Source organism: Thamnophis sirtalis, unplaced genomic scaffold (genome assembly GCF_051295495.1).
Source record: "Thamnophis sirtalis isolate CommonGarterSnake01/CBP01778 unplaced genomic scaffold, rThaSir2_p1.2 scaffold_3, whole genome shotgun sequence".
Lineage (NCBI taxonomy): Eukaryota > Metazoa > Chordata > Lepidosauria > Squamata > Natricidae > Thamnophis > Thamnophis sirtalis.
In genome coordinates, this window is record NW_028261383.1 from 121,832,230 (window position 1) to 121,847,385 (window position 15,156).

The 15,156-nt window shown below is 40.9% G+C and overlaps 1 protein-coding gene across 1 annotated transcript in view; it reads right to left on the reverse strand.

The window, feature by feature from the left end:
- Positions 1 to 15,156, reverse strand: part of MGAT5B (alpha-1,6-mannosylglycoprotein 6-beta-N-acetylglucosaminyltransferase B) — a 267,796-nt gene that overhangs the window by 41,630 nt on the left and 211,010 nt on the right. Inside the window, exons 13-15 of the mRNA XM_014059247.2 lie at positions 6,855 to 7,010; positions 3,977 to 4,123; positions 2,729 to 2,845 (exon numbers count right to left, since the gene is read on the reverse strand). Of these exons, the coding sequence (XP_013914722.2) occupies positions 2,729 to 2,845; positions 3,977 to 4,123; positions 6,855 to 7,010 (420 nt within the window). The remainder of the gene's footprint in view (positions 1 to 2,728; positions 2,846 to 3,976; positions 4,124 to 6,854; positions 7,011 to 15,156) is intronic.

Sequence of the window (15,156 nt, forward strand, 5' to 3'; positions counted from 1 at the left end):
GAAGGTAATCTGGATGGAACATGGAGAGTGAAGCTTCTCTACTGAGTCTCCCATTACTGCTATCTTATTCCCATTCCACGAAAGAAGCAAGGAAGCAGCTTCAAATATTCAGATGCCGCCTCCTCATTTATGGAATCATGACATAATTTGAATCAAACTGGCCTGCCCTTGAATTTTCAGATATGATTTAATCATGAGCCCTTTGAATCCCTAATATTCAATCTGAATGTAATCAGAGCTGATTTGCACAGGCCTAATAGGAACTTTTACCAGGAATATGGGATTAGCAATTATTGTACTTCCTGGCACATGTGCAGTTGGAAACAAGCCAGTTTTGCTATAATATATGAAAGCTCTCACACTAGTCCCTAAAACATTCTCTTTAATAGCATCTCAGGTGAGCCGAATTTCTTGGCTCCTGCTGATCTTCAGAACCAGGTATTAAAAAGAAGCAACGTTTTGCAGTATATCATCTTTGGAACAACAGGGACTAGTTTCTACCCCCTGGAGCAAGTTGAAAGCAAAATGGAGATCAGCCTATTTCCCCCCCTCCCACTGCAGGAAAATTGACTTTAATGATCTAGACAAGTTGAAAGACTCCTGCTAGTAGGGAGCTGACAGATAAATGTTGAAATTCTGAAGGAAAAAACTGCATCACACAGCAGGACCCACATTTTTCAGAAGTTGCTTTTTTCATTTTTCCCAGCAATTTTACTAGCATATGAAATACTCATATTGGGAAGCGAGTACTTGACACATTTTCTCTTATTGTTGATTAGCTTAGTATGGCTAATACTAATAATCATTAAATGAAAGAACAACCATTGTTTGTTTTTGTTGCATTCACCTTTGAGGAAAAGTAAGCTTCCTAGAGCGGGGGGGGGGGGATGCCCAGAAGCTGACAATGAATATATTAATAATGTCCTGAAGTCTGTGACTACTTGTTGTTAATGATGAAAAATAACATCAGCCATTAAGATATGGAGACTGGGATGCACAGTGGTGATAAGATAGCCTAAGAATTATGAGTGGGAAGACGTTATTTGCAAATTAGATGGAACTGCAAGGGAGGTTTTAACTGCAGGACTGGGCAATCTTTTAAAACTGGTGGAAGGCTGAAGATTATAATGGGCAATTATCTATAGAGGCAAGTATCAGGATTTTCTGGTTTGGAAGGGATTGAAAAGTCATATTTTTAATAGTTTTAAACCCATGATAAAGCTTACATTATGCTTGCTGTATGCTGTATTCCAACTCAAAATGGTATATAAAATACAAGGCAGAATAAGAATCAAGGGCTATAGGCTGCTCTTGCTTTATTATAATTATTGCAAAGTGTTAGGAAACCAGGGTTAATGGGTTGTCCTGCAAATCTGCATAAGAAAGAGGAAATGGGGGCCAAACTTTCTATCTCATAAAGAGAATCAGTTTGATGTAGTGGTTAAGGCACTGGACTAAGAACCCTAGTCCCACCTTAGGCGCAAAATCAGCTGGGTGAACCTGGGCCAGTTACTCTATCTCAACCTAGGAAGGAGGCAATGGCAAAACCACTTCTGAAAGACCTTACTAGTGTTACCTGGAGTCAATATTGACTTGATGGCTCACACATACATACACACATACAAAGCAATGGAATAAAAGGCATAGAGAGGAATAGCTGTCCAAATGTATCGCTATAGGAGCTAAGACATTCAGATTGAATGCATGGAATGAGAAACATAGAGAAACCAGATGCTGAACTGATAAAAAAGATATGCACATTTGGACCTGTGAAATCACTGGTAGAGTGACAACCTAAATATGGCTTTAGGAGTATTACTGACTTGAAGCTAACCAGACTAAAATGAATTGTGCACAGACTAATTTACTGGCTTTTGATGGATGGAGTCTACATTGTGTAACAGGTTCTTGAATCCACTATGTATACTAGTAGATCCTAGTAGGAGGACTTAAGTTGATTAGATCTTGGAAGGGGAGGTAAAACACTGGTGGCTTTGAGATATCTTTATGGCTTTATCTGTTTCACTCATCTCCTATCAATTTTATCTTTATTATATTTTGTTGTTTGCAAGCCAGATGGACACACTGGTGTCTCAGAAACCATTATAACAAGAAAGAAATAGCTCTAGACACAATCTTAAGCACCTGCATTCTAGGAAGGAAAAGATGGGTGTTCTCCAAAGATGCACCTTTGCTCTTTTACCCCTTTGTAAAATTTGATACAAAAAGCCATATGTTTTGGCAGCATGGTAGCCTCCTTTTAACAACCATCATCAGACTATGCTGTGGAAAATGGAGCAGAGGCACATTCACAGTCTCAGGCAGCACCCTATGTGGGTACCATATTGTTATAACAACACAACATTGTCACAACAGGACAGCTGGATTTCTTATGACTCAACTTTGGTACAAGTCAAAATTGCAAAATTTCCACTTTTTGATATTGACAGACAGAGGAAAATAGCAAAAAAAAAAAAAGGTCACAAATTGTAGTTTTTGTGCATGACTTTGAAATTCTGCAACTGGTCACATATGCAAGCCAGTTGCCAAGTTCTTGAAATGTGACCATGTGACCATACAGTGGTGTGTATTAATTATAAATTCGAAAACAGATTCTAAAAATTTTGAGTTCATCATAAGTTTGAATAGTTGTTAAGCAACCAAACCTATTAAGCAACAAAGGATTATCTGTACTAGTGCAGTCTATCAATAATTCACCTACAATTACCTTAGTACTCATAATTGCTTTGATGGCTGATTCAAACTCCTCTGAATTGTTATAATCCACTGTCCACACATGAGGTTTTCCAATGAAATCTTCTGCATAGGGATGCTGAGAGGATACCTAAAATGTATACAAGAAATGAATTACTTAGCATTTCCATATGGCGCTCTGGGATGGGAAACATTTCTGAAAATATGGTAAAGCTTTAGAGTCAGAAGAGCTAGTTATGAGATAAGGGTGGGAATGAGTTCATTTTGGTTTCGTGACTGTTTCTTTTCTTGACTCTGAACTAATTCTTACTCCTCATTCTGCATCAGTGAATTCAGCAAAAAATGAAATCTCCACAAACATTTATACAAATGTTATAGGAATGTTTCCTACCGATTTCTGGCACATAAATCTTCTGATGTTTGTATAAAACCAGGGGTGGTAGTTACACAGCCCATAAGCTCTCACCATCATTCATGATGAGTGAGATTTTGGAAAGTTCACAGGCATCTAAAGTGCCCCACTGAGGTTCCAAAAGTATGCATTTCATATGTCTGCATAAGCATTTTCATGGACCAAATCTTCCTTTTACATCAGAGAAACTCTTGCAAAATAATTTGAACCATTTATACATTTCTCTAGGTTATTCAAAGTCAAACATGAATTTGGCCCAAATATGATGAGCCGAGGTGGCGCAGTGGTTAAATGCAGCACTGCAGGCTACTTCAGCTGACTGCAGTTCTGCAGTTTGGCTGTTCAAATCTCACCGGCTCAAGGTTGACTCAGCCTTCCATCCTTCCGAGGTGGGTAAAATGAGGACCCGGATTATTGTTGGGGGCAATATGCTGACTCTGTAAACCGCTTAGAGAGGGCTGAAAGCCCTATGAAGCGGTATATAAGTCTAACTGCTATTGCTATGATCCAAATCTCTTACTTATGTGTAAATGCATATTTAGATGGACTTTTACTTTGCTTTATGCAAGCAAAAAAATAACATGACAGTTTTCTTTAAATGCATTCGTAGTCACAAGAGCACATTTAAGTAATTGGTGATTCAACTTCTTTATCCTGGCCTCTAGAGCAGGCTATGTCTCAAAAGTATTGACACATTTAGTCTGGCTACAAATTACCCCTTTCTGCATCACATATCCAAGTCAACAAGACAGTTCAGGCTCATCAGTTCAGAAATCATAATGCAGTGTGTTATAAAAAAGCAAACAGACACAAAACAAGCTTGGTCGTAACATCATAAAGCAGACTAACCTCCCTTGATGTTGGCTTCCCTCTGAAGAATTCATGATTGAGTGAACTGTGGGGTGGATTGAAACGAGCTTGCAGAAAAACACATCCGTTAGCTATTGCTTCCAAAGGGGCAGGACCTTCGTAAGGAAAACCAAAGCCAATAAAGAGCTGTGGAAAGGAAATCCAGGCATTTAGCAATCTTTGGGAAATGTAGGCTATTCAAATATATTTATTTTCTCCTTCAGTTCCTTGCCTCAACCAGGGGGAGCACTCTTGTAAAACAGTTTTGACTGTTCCTCTCTCACCCATTCAGCAGAATGGAACTTATGACAAGAAGTCTTTGCTTGAACCTTTCATTGACATGTTTCCTATTGGCTGAGCAGTCTTCCTTTTTTTTTTTTGTATACTGTAGAACAAGCCATAGAATGTTTTTCCTATCACTGCCTGTAACTATTACCCTGTTCTAACTACAGGGTAAAATCTACTTACCTTCACTACCAGGTCACAAATGTGAGCACCTGCATGCACCTTCCGCACATGTGCAGACCATCAAAAATGGATGTGATGATGTCTGGTGGGTGAGCGGAGCCCACTACCGAGCGCAGCAGGAAAGGTAAGTAGAACAGTGAGGGGGGCGAATCCAACGTGCCATGCGATTTAGATTAGCCAGAAAGCAGGGAATCCTGCTTTCTGGCTAATATAAATTGTGTGTCACAGCTGATTGTCGGAAATACCGGTTCTCCCAAACTGGTAGCATTTTTTACTTGTGGTTCGGGTGAACCGTTAACTTTTTTTTTTACTAGCATTTCACCATCCTGTACTAATTTACACATATTAATAATTAGCTATTGAAGTTTAATTTTCTTCAATAGGCCAGATGTCAAATGATAAGTTTGCAAATGTCATCTTGTAATTTACTTTAGGCAGAGAAATGATGAACAGTGTGAAATTGAAAAGAACAAGTTTGTAATTTGGTTTCTTTATATTTTCTTTCCTAGTCCTCCTCGTGTTTTTTCATTTCTTTAATCCCTGCATTGAGAAGGCCTATACAATTAAACGGGGCTTCATTCACCCTTGTGGTCTCAGATTCCACACATGCAATTTCAAAAGGTTGCACTCGTGGAAAAAAAAGTGTACTATATACTGCAGCATGAGTGGGTTCCGGATTCACTCAGGGATGCACTTCGGGCTTGCATGCACTTGATGCGCACTATGCGCGCATGTGCAGTAGTGAAAAAACCAAGATGGTGGTGCCTATGGTGCTGCTGATCGAACTGGTTCGGGGGCGTGGGTGGCCGGGTTACTACCTACTTGGTCTGAACCCACCTCTGTACTGCAGTAATAACATGCCTTTTGAGCTATTAAGAGTTAGCCCTGTGCTTAACCCTTGGAGAAAGCTAAGTGTTTGGAACTACATCTAAGAGTGTGATCTCCCACGCACTTTCATAAGCATAAAGTGTTACATGATCCAACTTTGGGAGGGAAATGATGTGCAATGTCCTATGACTGATCTGTATCCTATCTTTCCTTCCTGAAAAATAAATGTTCCAAAGTTCTGTTTCATTTGTTCTGAGTGATCCTGTTTAGCTTTATTCTGGAGTATCATGAAAAACAAGCTGGATAATGAGAATAAGGCAATCTGGTCATCTACTGATAAAAGTTCTTAACAAATAGTGCTAGTGGACAGATGTCATTCCTGGAATGCAAACTACTGTATATTTGTGCCATAGTTTCCCATGGTTCCTGGAAAATAAAATCTCCCTTCTTAAACTATGTTTTCATTTCTCCAATCTTCATAGTTTGACCATAATTTAGAGTAATATTTCTCAACTTCCATGGTTGGCTGGAAAATTCTGGGAGTTGAAGACCACACATCTTAAAATTCCCCTGGTTTTGGAAACATTGGAGCAAAGACACAGGCTATCAAGTGTCTGATCCCTACTAGCAAATTAAGCATCTTGTCAAAGGATATTCTCTTCATTGATGTTTTTAATACTACTCCCCTGGTGTTTCCACTGTATTCTAGCTCTGCAATCCAGCAACGCAAGGCCATCTAGGTCCCCTTTCCCAAGGTTTTTTGTAGGTATGAATACATTCTCATAATTTGTTTCTGTGTTCATGCAGGGGGTTAAGCTTTTTCTGCCAAAGGGGGCTTTTAACCAGTTAAATGAACTAGCTAATTTAACAATTAACCAGTGGAATGGCTTGCTTTCAGAAGATGTGGATGCTCCATCATTGGGAAATTTTAAGAAGAGATTGGACAGCCGTTTATCTGAAATGGTATAGGGTTTCCTGCTCAAGCACGGGGTTGGACTAGAACACCTCCAAGACCCTTCCAACTGTTAATCTGTTATTCTTTAAGAGCTGCGGTGGCACAGTGGTTAGAATGCAGTACTGCAGGCTACTTCTGCTGCCTGCCGGGTGCCTGCGATTTGGCTGATCGAATCTCACCAGGCTCAAGGCTGACTCAGTCTTCAATCTTTCTGAGGTGGGTAAAATGAGGACCCAGATTTTTGGGGGCAATACATTGACTCTGTAAAACAATTTAGAGAGGGCTGTAAAGCACTGTGAAGCAGTGTATAAGCCTAAGTGCTATTGCTAAATACTAGCAATAGCAATAGCAGTAGACTTATATACCGCTTCATAGGCCTTTCAGGCCTCTCTAAGCGATTTACAGAGAGTCAGCATATTGCCCCCAACAATCTGGGTCCTCATTTTACCCACCTCGGAAGGATGGAAGGCTGAGTCAACCCTGAGCCGGTGAGATTTGAACCGCTGACCTGCTGATCTAGCAGTAGCCTGCAGTGCTGCATTTAACCACTGCGCCACCTTGGCTCTTATTCTTTCCTTTAGCATCCACACATTCCTCAGCTGGAGAACAGAATTATCTGACCAATACCTTGGCTTTTCTCAGCAGCTGCTGAAAGTCATGCTGGGGCAAAAGTCCATGATTCTTCACAAAAGCTGGAACCTCCGGTGGGCGTTGGGTTTCATAATAAACAGTGCCATGGATCTCCATGTACTTATTAAGGATGGCTAGAAACTTCTCTTTACCCTGGAAAGAAAGGAAAGGAAAGATGCTAGTCAGGGCCAGTTAAGATCAGCCTGAAATCCTGAATATTTTGCTCTCTATTTTTCTTCCTCCACAGGTTTTAGAGTTTCTTTGGGTGGCTTTTTTGAACTTGTGAGATGAAGTAGAGGAACTGTTGTTCTTCCTTTATCATATTTATGGTGTTTGAATACTATCGCAATCCAATCAGATCTAGGCAGTATTCAGATATTTTGCTGCTTAGATAACCTCCCTCTCTTTCCTAGCATGACTAAGTCCCATGGGGGTTCTTTATGAGACATTTCTTGGAATTTCATATAGAAAGATGTGATACAATACACTCAGCTCTAACTAAATCAAAAGCAAGAATGCCACCAGAGACAATTCGTGAGTCAGGCAGCTTAGAAATGTAATATATACATAGGCAAATTTTGATATATATATATTTCTCCTTTGGGGGTACAATATAATATCTTTTCTACCAAATCTAATATGAATAGCTAAAAGAAGAGCCAGTGTAAAATACATTTTCAGCAGTCGACTGCCAACTAAATTTGGGAGTAAGGATTCTGTAATGCTCACATTTTATTAAACTTACATACAGATTTTATTCAACTGTTAGTCTTCTGCTGAAGAAACATAGAATTGAGCAAATAAAATGCACTCCAAATTACATTTGTAGATCCACTAGGGCGGGAACAAAAGAATAAGCTGTGATTTGAGAATGCTGTTGCTTCAAAACCCCACCACAGCTATAAGTTGTCCGTGTTTAGAGACTCCCCTGTGAATGTGAGATAAAAATTCTGGCCTACCATACAAGGAATGTTATAAGCAGGGGTGGGATCCTACCGGTTTAGCAACTGGTTTGCTGAGTGTGTGCTTCAGGATGTGCACTAAGCATTTGTGCACAGTTCAGAGAATATTTACCTTCCGAATTGCTGTTTGGGAAGGAAAACAACTGAGGCATGGCAATCCTCTCTGCCATGTGACTCAGCTGAGAGGATAAAGGTAGGTAAAGTGCAAGGGCAGGCAAGTGGGCCCACTTACTCATGGGAGCGAACCAGTTCACTCCCAGCTGATCTTTGGAGTTACAGGTTTGCCCGAACCAGGTCCGAACCTGTAGACTCCCACCCCTGGTTATAAGGCAATGGATATTTTCCCTTCTATAAGATTTTTTTTTTAATGAACATGGTTGATTTAGCGCGCGCGTGCACACACACTCTCACACACACACACACACCATTTCAAAAACCAAAGTTTACTTTTTAATGAGAAGGTCCTAAAACAGATGAAATTTTCATTACCTCAGAATCAAACCTTCATTTCTGAGTGGAAGTTCACTCAATCCACTAAGCAGTGCAACTGGCCTTAGCTAATATTTAGAGTGAATGTCAATGTAAACATAATATTTTAAAAAACACACACTCTAGGTGTCTATAAAAACTGCTCTTTAGATTAAATTTAGATTAACAAGAGATCTGTGTAGTTTACTTCTGCACTTCATTTCTCCCCAAAGGGTGACTCTGCACCCCAGAATTCTCCTTTAACACTAAAGAATAGCCTTGACAAACTAAACACCCAGCCAATAATTCTAAGCACTTGAAAACTTGCTATGGATATTTTGTTTCTGGCATTTATTAGTTGATACTAATAAAATATTGCTTTAGTACAGAGTTTGGATGGTTTTTTTTTTTTTTTTTTTTGCTTGAAATGTTTGTGTGTCTGTGTGTACATCTAGGAGCACAAGCCCAAAAAATAAACACAGACATTTATTCTTAATGAGAGGAGCTTCCTGTAGGAGCTCTCTCTCTTTCTCTTTCGCTCTTTCTCTCTCATTCTAATTCTTCTGCATTCTCCCATCCTGTTAGAGAATGATTGTCTTTGATCAGTGTATGTATTTATTTATCCACGGGTTACTGAAAAGCCTCCCCAATTAAAAAAAAGTGTAAACCAGAGATATTAAAAACAGCAATTAAAAGCCTCGGTAAACAGTTCTATTTGGAAACATTCAAAGGGTACTTCTAGCAAATAGCACATTCAGTGCAAAGTTAAAGAGAAAAACAGGGTAAACCATTTATATGTTAGAAGGTGAGAGCCTCTTGAACACCTTGAGTGCAGGTAGAAAATGTAGTTGCTTCTATCTTGTTTAATTGCTTTATTGCAGGAAGAAAATAGACAGATTTAAAAAGATTTAAAAAAGAAGAAAAGTGGCCTCTTGCTGCCACAACCTGGCAAGTTTCCTTTTGGAGATCCAACATGCATTAGGTTGATTAATTTGGAACTCATCTCATGCTATCTTTAAATAATTGCACAAAGCCGATAAAGACTTCATTAACACTCTAACTAATGCATATGCTTGCAGATCAATATATGTTGCACAATATTCCCAAGCTCGGATCTTTTTTTCTGTGCCAGCATAAATTATACTCAAAAAAAGCAAATTCAGCTGTGGTCAGTACCAAATAGTACTCTGAACAGTACTCTTTTCATTCCCCTTTCCTTTCTTCAACTCTTCATCTACCTCAGCCTTAAAAGACCCAATTATTATGAGGAAAGAGCAAAGGTGTCAACATTCAATATGGTGGATCTGAAACATGTCAGCCCCTCAGCTTTACACAAATTCTTCTAATTAATGCTCATAAAGAAAGGAATGTCCCAGTATTGCTGATCAATTTATAGAATTCTTAACAGTCATGTGGTACAGAGATTGTGCTCAATTGCTCCCACTTCAAGAGACCAGATAGTACAAGGATGGTAAATCTTTTTTGGCTGCTGTGCCTAAAGCAGGGGGGTCATGCGCCAGCGTGCCATACCCATAATGCTATGCGCATGACACACACACACACACCGCCCTCCCTGTGAAGCCTGGGGAGGGCAAAAGCAGCCTCCCCCGAACACCCTCTGGAGGGCAAAAAACGGACCTACAGGGAACCCGGAAGTTTGGCAATGGTGACTTCTGGTTTGTCTATAGGACCAATTTTCACCCTCTGGAGCCTTCAGGGGCCTTCAGGAGGCTTTCCTGAAGGCTCCGGAGGGTGAAAAATGGACCTATGGACAAACCAGAAGTCACTTCCAGTTTTCTCATAGGACTGGTTTTTTTCCCTCCGGAGTCTTCAGGGAAGCCTCCTGAAGACTTCGGAGATCAAAAACCAGCCCTATGGACAAATTGGAAGTCACCATTCCTGAACTTCCAGGTTCCCCGATTTTCAACCTCCGGAGCCTTCAGGGGCCCTCAGGAGGCTTCCCTGAATGCTCCAAAGGGTGAAAAATGGCCCTACGGCCAAACCGGAAGTGTCTGAAGGGCCATTTTTCACCCTCTGGAGTCTTCAGGGAAGCCTCTAGAAGGCGAAAAATGGCCTCAAAAGAAGGCTGAAGCCAGCTGACAGGGCAATGCCTCACGTGCCCTGACAAACGGCTCCTCATGCCATAGGTTCACCATCACAGAGATAGTGGGTCTTAGGAATTTCAAATATCAGCATTAATCTAATTTCTATCTCCTGAAGCACATCATATACAGGTAGTCTTCAACCTATGACCATAATTAAGCCCCAAATTTCTGTTGCTAAGCAAGATATTTGTTAAGTGAGTTTTGCGACATTTTACAACCTTTCTTGCCACAGCTGTTAACTGTTTAACAGCTCTGCAAGGGTGATGCAGTGCAGGGTTATTGACCGAATATAGCTTTCCCATTGATTTTTCTCATCAGAAGGTTGCAAAAAGTGATCAAATAAACTCAGGATGTTGCAGCTGTGATAAATATGAACCAGTTGCCAAGTGTCTGAAATTTGATCACAAATGACCATGGGGATGCTGCAATGGTCATGTGTGAAAAATAGTCATAAATCACTTTTTTCAGTGCCATTGTCACCTTGAACAGTCACTAAACAAATGGTTTTCAGTTGAAGACTATCTGTATCAGCTTTTTTGAAACAGTGAATCCAAGTGAATAGGCCACAGAGTGCAGAAAGAGCAGGGCTGTCAAACTCCCGGCCCGTGGGCCAGATGTGTCACACGCTGGCCACACCCATGCCCAGTTTAGCAAAGGGGGGAAGTGCCAATATGTCATGTGACATCACCATGACTATGTGAGTTTGACACCCCTGAGCTAGAGCTACGCATACTAGCAGTTGGGAATGTTTTGGGAAACCCAGATATTTATTTCTGGATTCTATGAACTCTTTAGCTTCCTTGGAGCCTATGAGGACTCAAATTAGGAAAAGAAATGAGGCTACCTGGCTGCCTACTTTTTCTCTGTTCAGACACTTTTCCCACCCAGTTTCAAAAATGGATCAGTGGTGGGATTCAAATAATTTAGCAACCGGTTCTCTGCCCTAATGACCAGCTGGGTAGGCGTGGCTCGGTGTGGCCAACTCAATGTCACGCACGTTGATGGGCGCTTCACCTTAGCTGTTACAATGTAATAAGGGTTAACCAGAGAGGCAGTTTCTGTAAGCAGGGCAATAAAGATTAGGCTAGAAACAACACCAGAATGTTTCCTTCCCGCCTTCCTTACAGGATTAGCCCTGTAAAGTGGGAAAAAACACAAAATGAAATATCTTCCAACAACCGGTTCTTCCAACTGCTTAGAAAGTTAACAACCGGTTCTCCCAAATAGGTGCGAACTGGCTGAATCCCACCACTGAAATGGATGTATAAACTCTGAAAAGAGTTGAGGGACATTTCCATCAGAGCCTGCAAAGCCAATATTGACAATCTAATTTCCAGATTTTCTTTTTTACATCCAAGCAAATAATTGAAAGGAAAACAAAAGTGGGGGAGGCACCTTTATTATTTCTTCTTGTCAAAAATTAGGCCAGTACCATCAAGTTGCTACTGGTCTTCTTTTGGCTGACATAATTAATAATGATTGGCAAGAAAAGAAGCCTTCTGCCAAACAAGGAATGAGATTTACTTTATAGCAACTGAGCCTCTGTGGCGGTGTCACTGCAGGCTCCACCCTGCAGCTTCATCATGATGAAGGCAAAAGGAAGGGGCTTGCCGTATGATGTCACTTCAGGGCAGGGCTTGCCACTCCTTGCTCTGCTTTGTTACAGATCCACTTGCGTCCCTCCCAGCTGTGCAAGATGCCTTAGATGTTGTTTCAAAATGTGTTTTTGAGTATGCAGAGGCACAAATGTGTTGGTGCTTTTTAAAGGCAACTGTGTCTTTTCTCAGTATCATAATGCTGTTCTGCCCACATGTGTGATGTGCTTCCTTTCCTCAGGCAACTTTTCCCTCAGATTCCCCAAAGTTTCAACAATGGGTTAATCCTGGTTTAAAATTCTACCTCTAGTATTTCTGGCCATGAAACAGACACTAGGCTTGCCACTGGACCTTATAGCGGGGGCATAGTAACGTTTTAGCATAGATCAGGGGTGTCAAACTCTAGGCCTGCAGGCCGGCCTCAGCCCACAATGTGGTCAGATAAAGCCCATGGGGGCCTCCTGGTCTACCCAGTGCAAAGAGGAAAGATCAAGCCAGTGTGGCTTCGGCCCAGACTACCCAATGCGAAGAGGAAACATACCAGCAATTTGGGGAGTGGCGTCAAGCTGACTACGCCCACCCAGTTGGCCACACCCACTCAGTTGGCCACACCCATCCAGTCAGCCACATTCGGCCAGCCCCCTGAGGTCAACCACAGCCCTGATGTGGCCCTCAATGAAATTGAGTTTGACACCACTGGCATAAATTCTACAGATGGATGTTTGATGATGTCTGATTCTACAGAGGGATGTTTGAATAAAATTGATCAGAAGAATATGTGTGTGTGTGTGTGTGTGTGTGTGTGTGTGTATGTATCATCATATATTATATATCGTTTTGGCGAGGTCTCACTCACCATCCTCAGGCTGGTGTTTTTGGCTTAAAGTATGGCCGGAGCTGCCGTCTTTCTATAAATATTGCTGGAGGTGTGTGGAGTGCTGGCTTTGTTTCAGTAAGTGGATTGGTTGGATGTGTGGCTGTATCACAATTGGTAGATTGGTGCTGATTGGTGCTGGCTGTGGGTCCATTGTTGTTTTGTGTTGTAACGGCCTGGGTAGTGGGTGGGGCTCATTTGTTTACCAGGGCTGGTTTCCAGATGTCTGGTAGGCAGGAGGTATCATCACATTTATTCATGTTGTGGGGGTGTTTCTCTATTTCAATAGCTTCCATAATTATTCTCTTGTTGAAGTGTTCAGTTCTGAAGATTAACCTGGTTCCTTCAAAATTAATTTCATGTCCTGTAGCTTTAAAGTGCTGGAAAAGGGAGGAAGTTTTTTCTTTTTTTCTTACCGTGTTCTTGTGTTCTGTGATGTGTGCATTTATTCTCCTGTTCGTTTGTCCTATGTATGTTGCAGGGCAGATTTTGCATGGTATTTCGTAGACTCCTTGGTTTTCTAGCTGGATTTTGTCTTTGGGGTTTCTTAAAATGTTGGCTATTTTTTGGTCAGTGTTGAAGGCTGTCTTGATATTGTGTTTGTGGAGAATTTTGCTGAGAATTTCCATAGTGTTTCCATAGCCACTATGGAAATAGAAGCAAACAACCAACTTCCCCTTCTGGACATCCTAATCTACCAAAACCCAATGGCTCCCTAGGACACACCATCTACTGGAAAAAAAACACACACCAACCACTACTTAAACACACAATCCCATCACCACCCTGCATAGATCAACTATGTAGCCAAGACCATCATCTCCAGAACCAAACACCTAGCCGACAAAGACCACCTGAAAACTGAATTACATACTCTCACAAATGTATTAATCTCCAACGGATTCCAAAGAAAAAGAATTACTAACCTAATCCAAAGAGAGACTCCCCCCAAAAACTAAGTCACAGAACAGGACAACGGCATCGCCCTCCTCCCTTACATCAAAGGCACCATGGATAAAATCAGCAAAATTACAAGTACAATATCAAGACAGCCTTCAGCACTGACCAAATCCCCACAACATGAATAAACGTGATGATACCTCCCGCCTACCAGACATCTGGAAACCAGCCCTAGTCAACAAACAAGCCCCACCCACCACCCAGGTCGTTACAACATAAAACAACAACGGACCCACAGCCAGCACCTCAGCCACACAGGGTGATACGAAACAGCCGACCAATCTACAAACATCAACTCCATCTACCAATCAGGATGCAACTACACAGCCAATCAACCCACTTATAGCAATAAAGCCAGCACTCAACACCCCCCACCAAAATTTATAAAAAGATGGCAGCTCTGACCACGCTTTACTTGCACAAGCACGAAGCCAAAAACAACAGCCTGAAGATGGTAGTGGGACCTCACTGAAACGTTGCCAAGACAATCTCAATCTTACATGGGAAAAGACCCAAATACAACAAGACCAGCATATATATAACAAGAATACAACAAGACCATATATATTGATGATGCTATGTAGTTAGGGTAATGAAACATCTGCAAGAAAACAAGCAAGCTCAGAGAGCACCAAGGACCTCTCATATATAAATTATATGAGTCAAATATTTATTCCTACATATCAACAAAGGGAAACCATTTGATAGCAGATATGTATTTATCGTTAAGTTGCTTTATTTGTTTCATGTTCGATATGCATGGAAATGAGCAGGACAGTCAAAATATGTGCTGCACATTTGGTTAGAGTCATAAATATGGTGGGAAAAGAGAAAGAATTTTCTCCAAAGAAGTCTGCAGTCTCGCTTTGTGGGTGATGCTCTTCACTGCCTCTTAATAGAGCTTTCTAGATATTTCAGAAAGGAGCAATTGCAGACCAAGGCATAACTGATTTTTCCAATTGTGGAGGGACCTGATTTTCAGAGAGAAATTATCTCTGCCAGTGTGTGTGGATAAAAAGAAAAACCCTTTCTCTTAAAAATTCACTATGCACACTTTGATTTTGCCTAGGGAAGAAATAATTGTTTTCTCCAAAAAATGGAACAGTAGTCACAGGAGGGAAGATAACGCTTTTCATAGATATGCAAAGTAGACACCAGCAGCAAATGAGAGGAAGCAACATGAAGAAAAAGAGAACTTGCCATCTCTGTGTCCTTTATAAAGAATGTACGTATGTCTGTTGAGCAAATGCCATTTGTACCAAAGCAATCAGAACAAAATGATTTGTCTTGCTTAAAAAAACCAGATGAATGTCACTTTAAAGAATTATCCAAAAT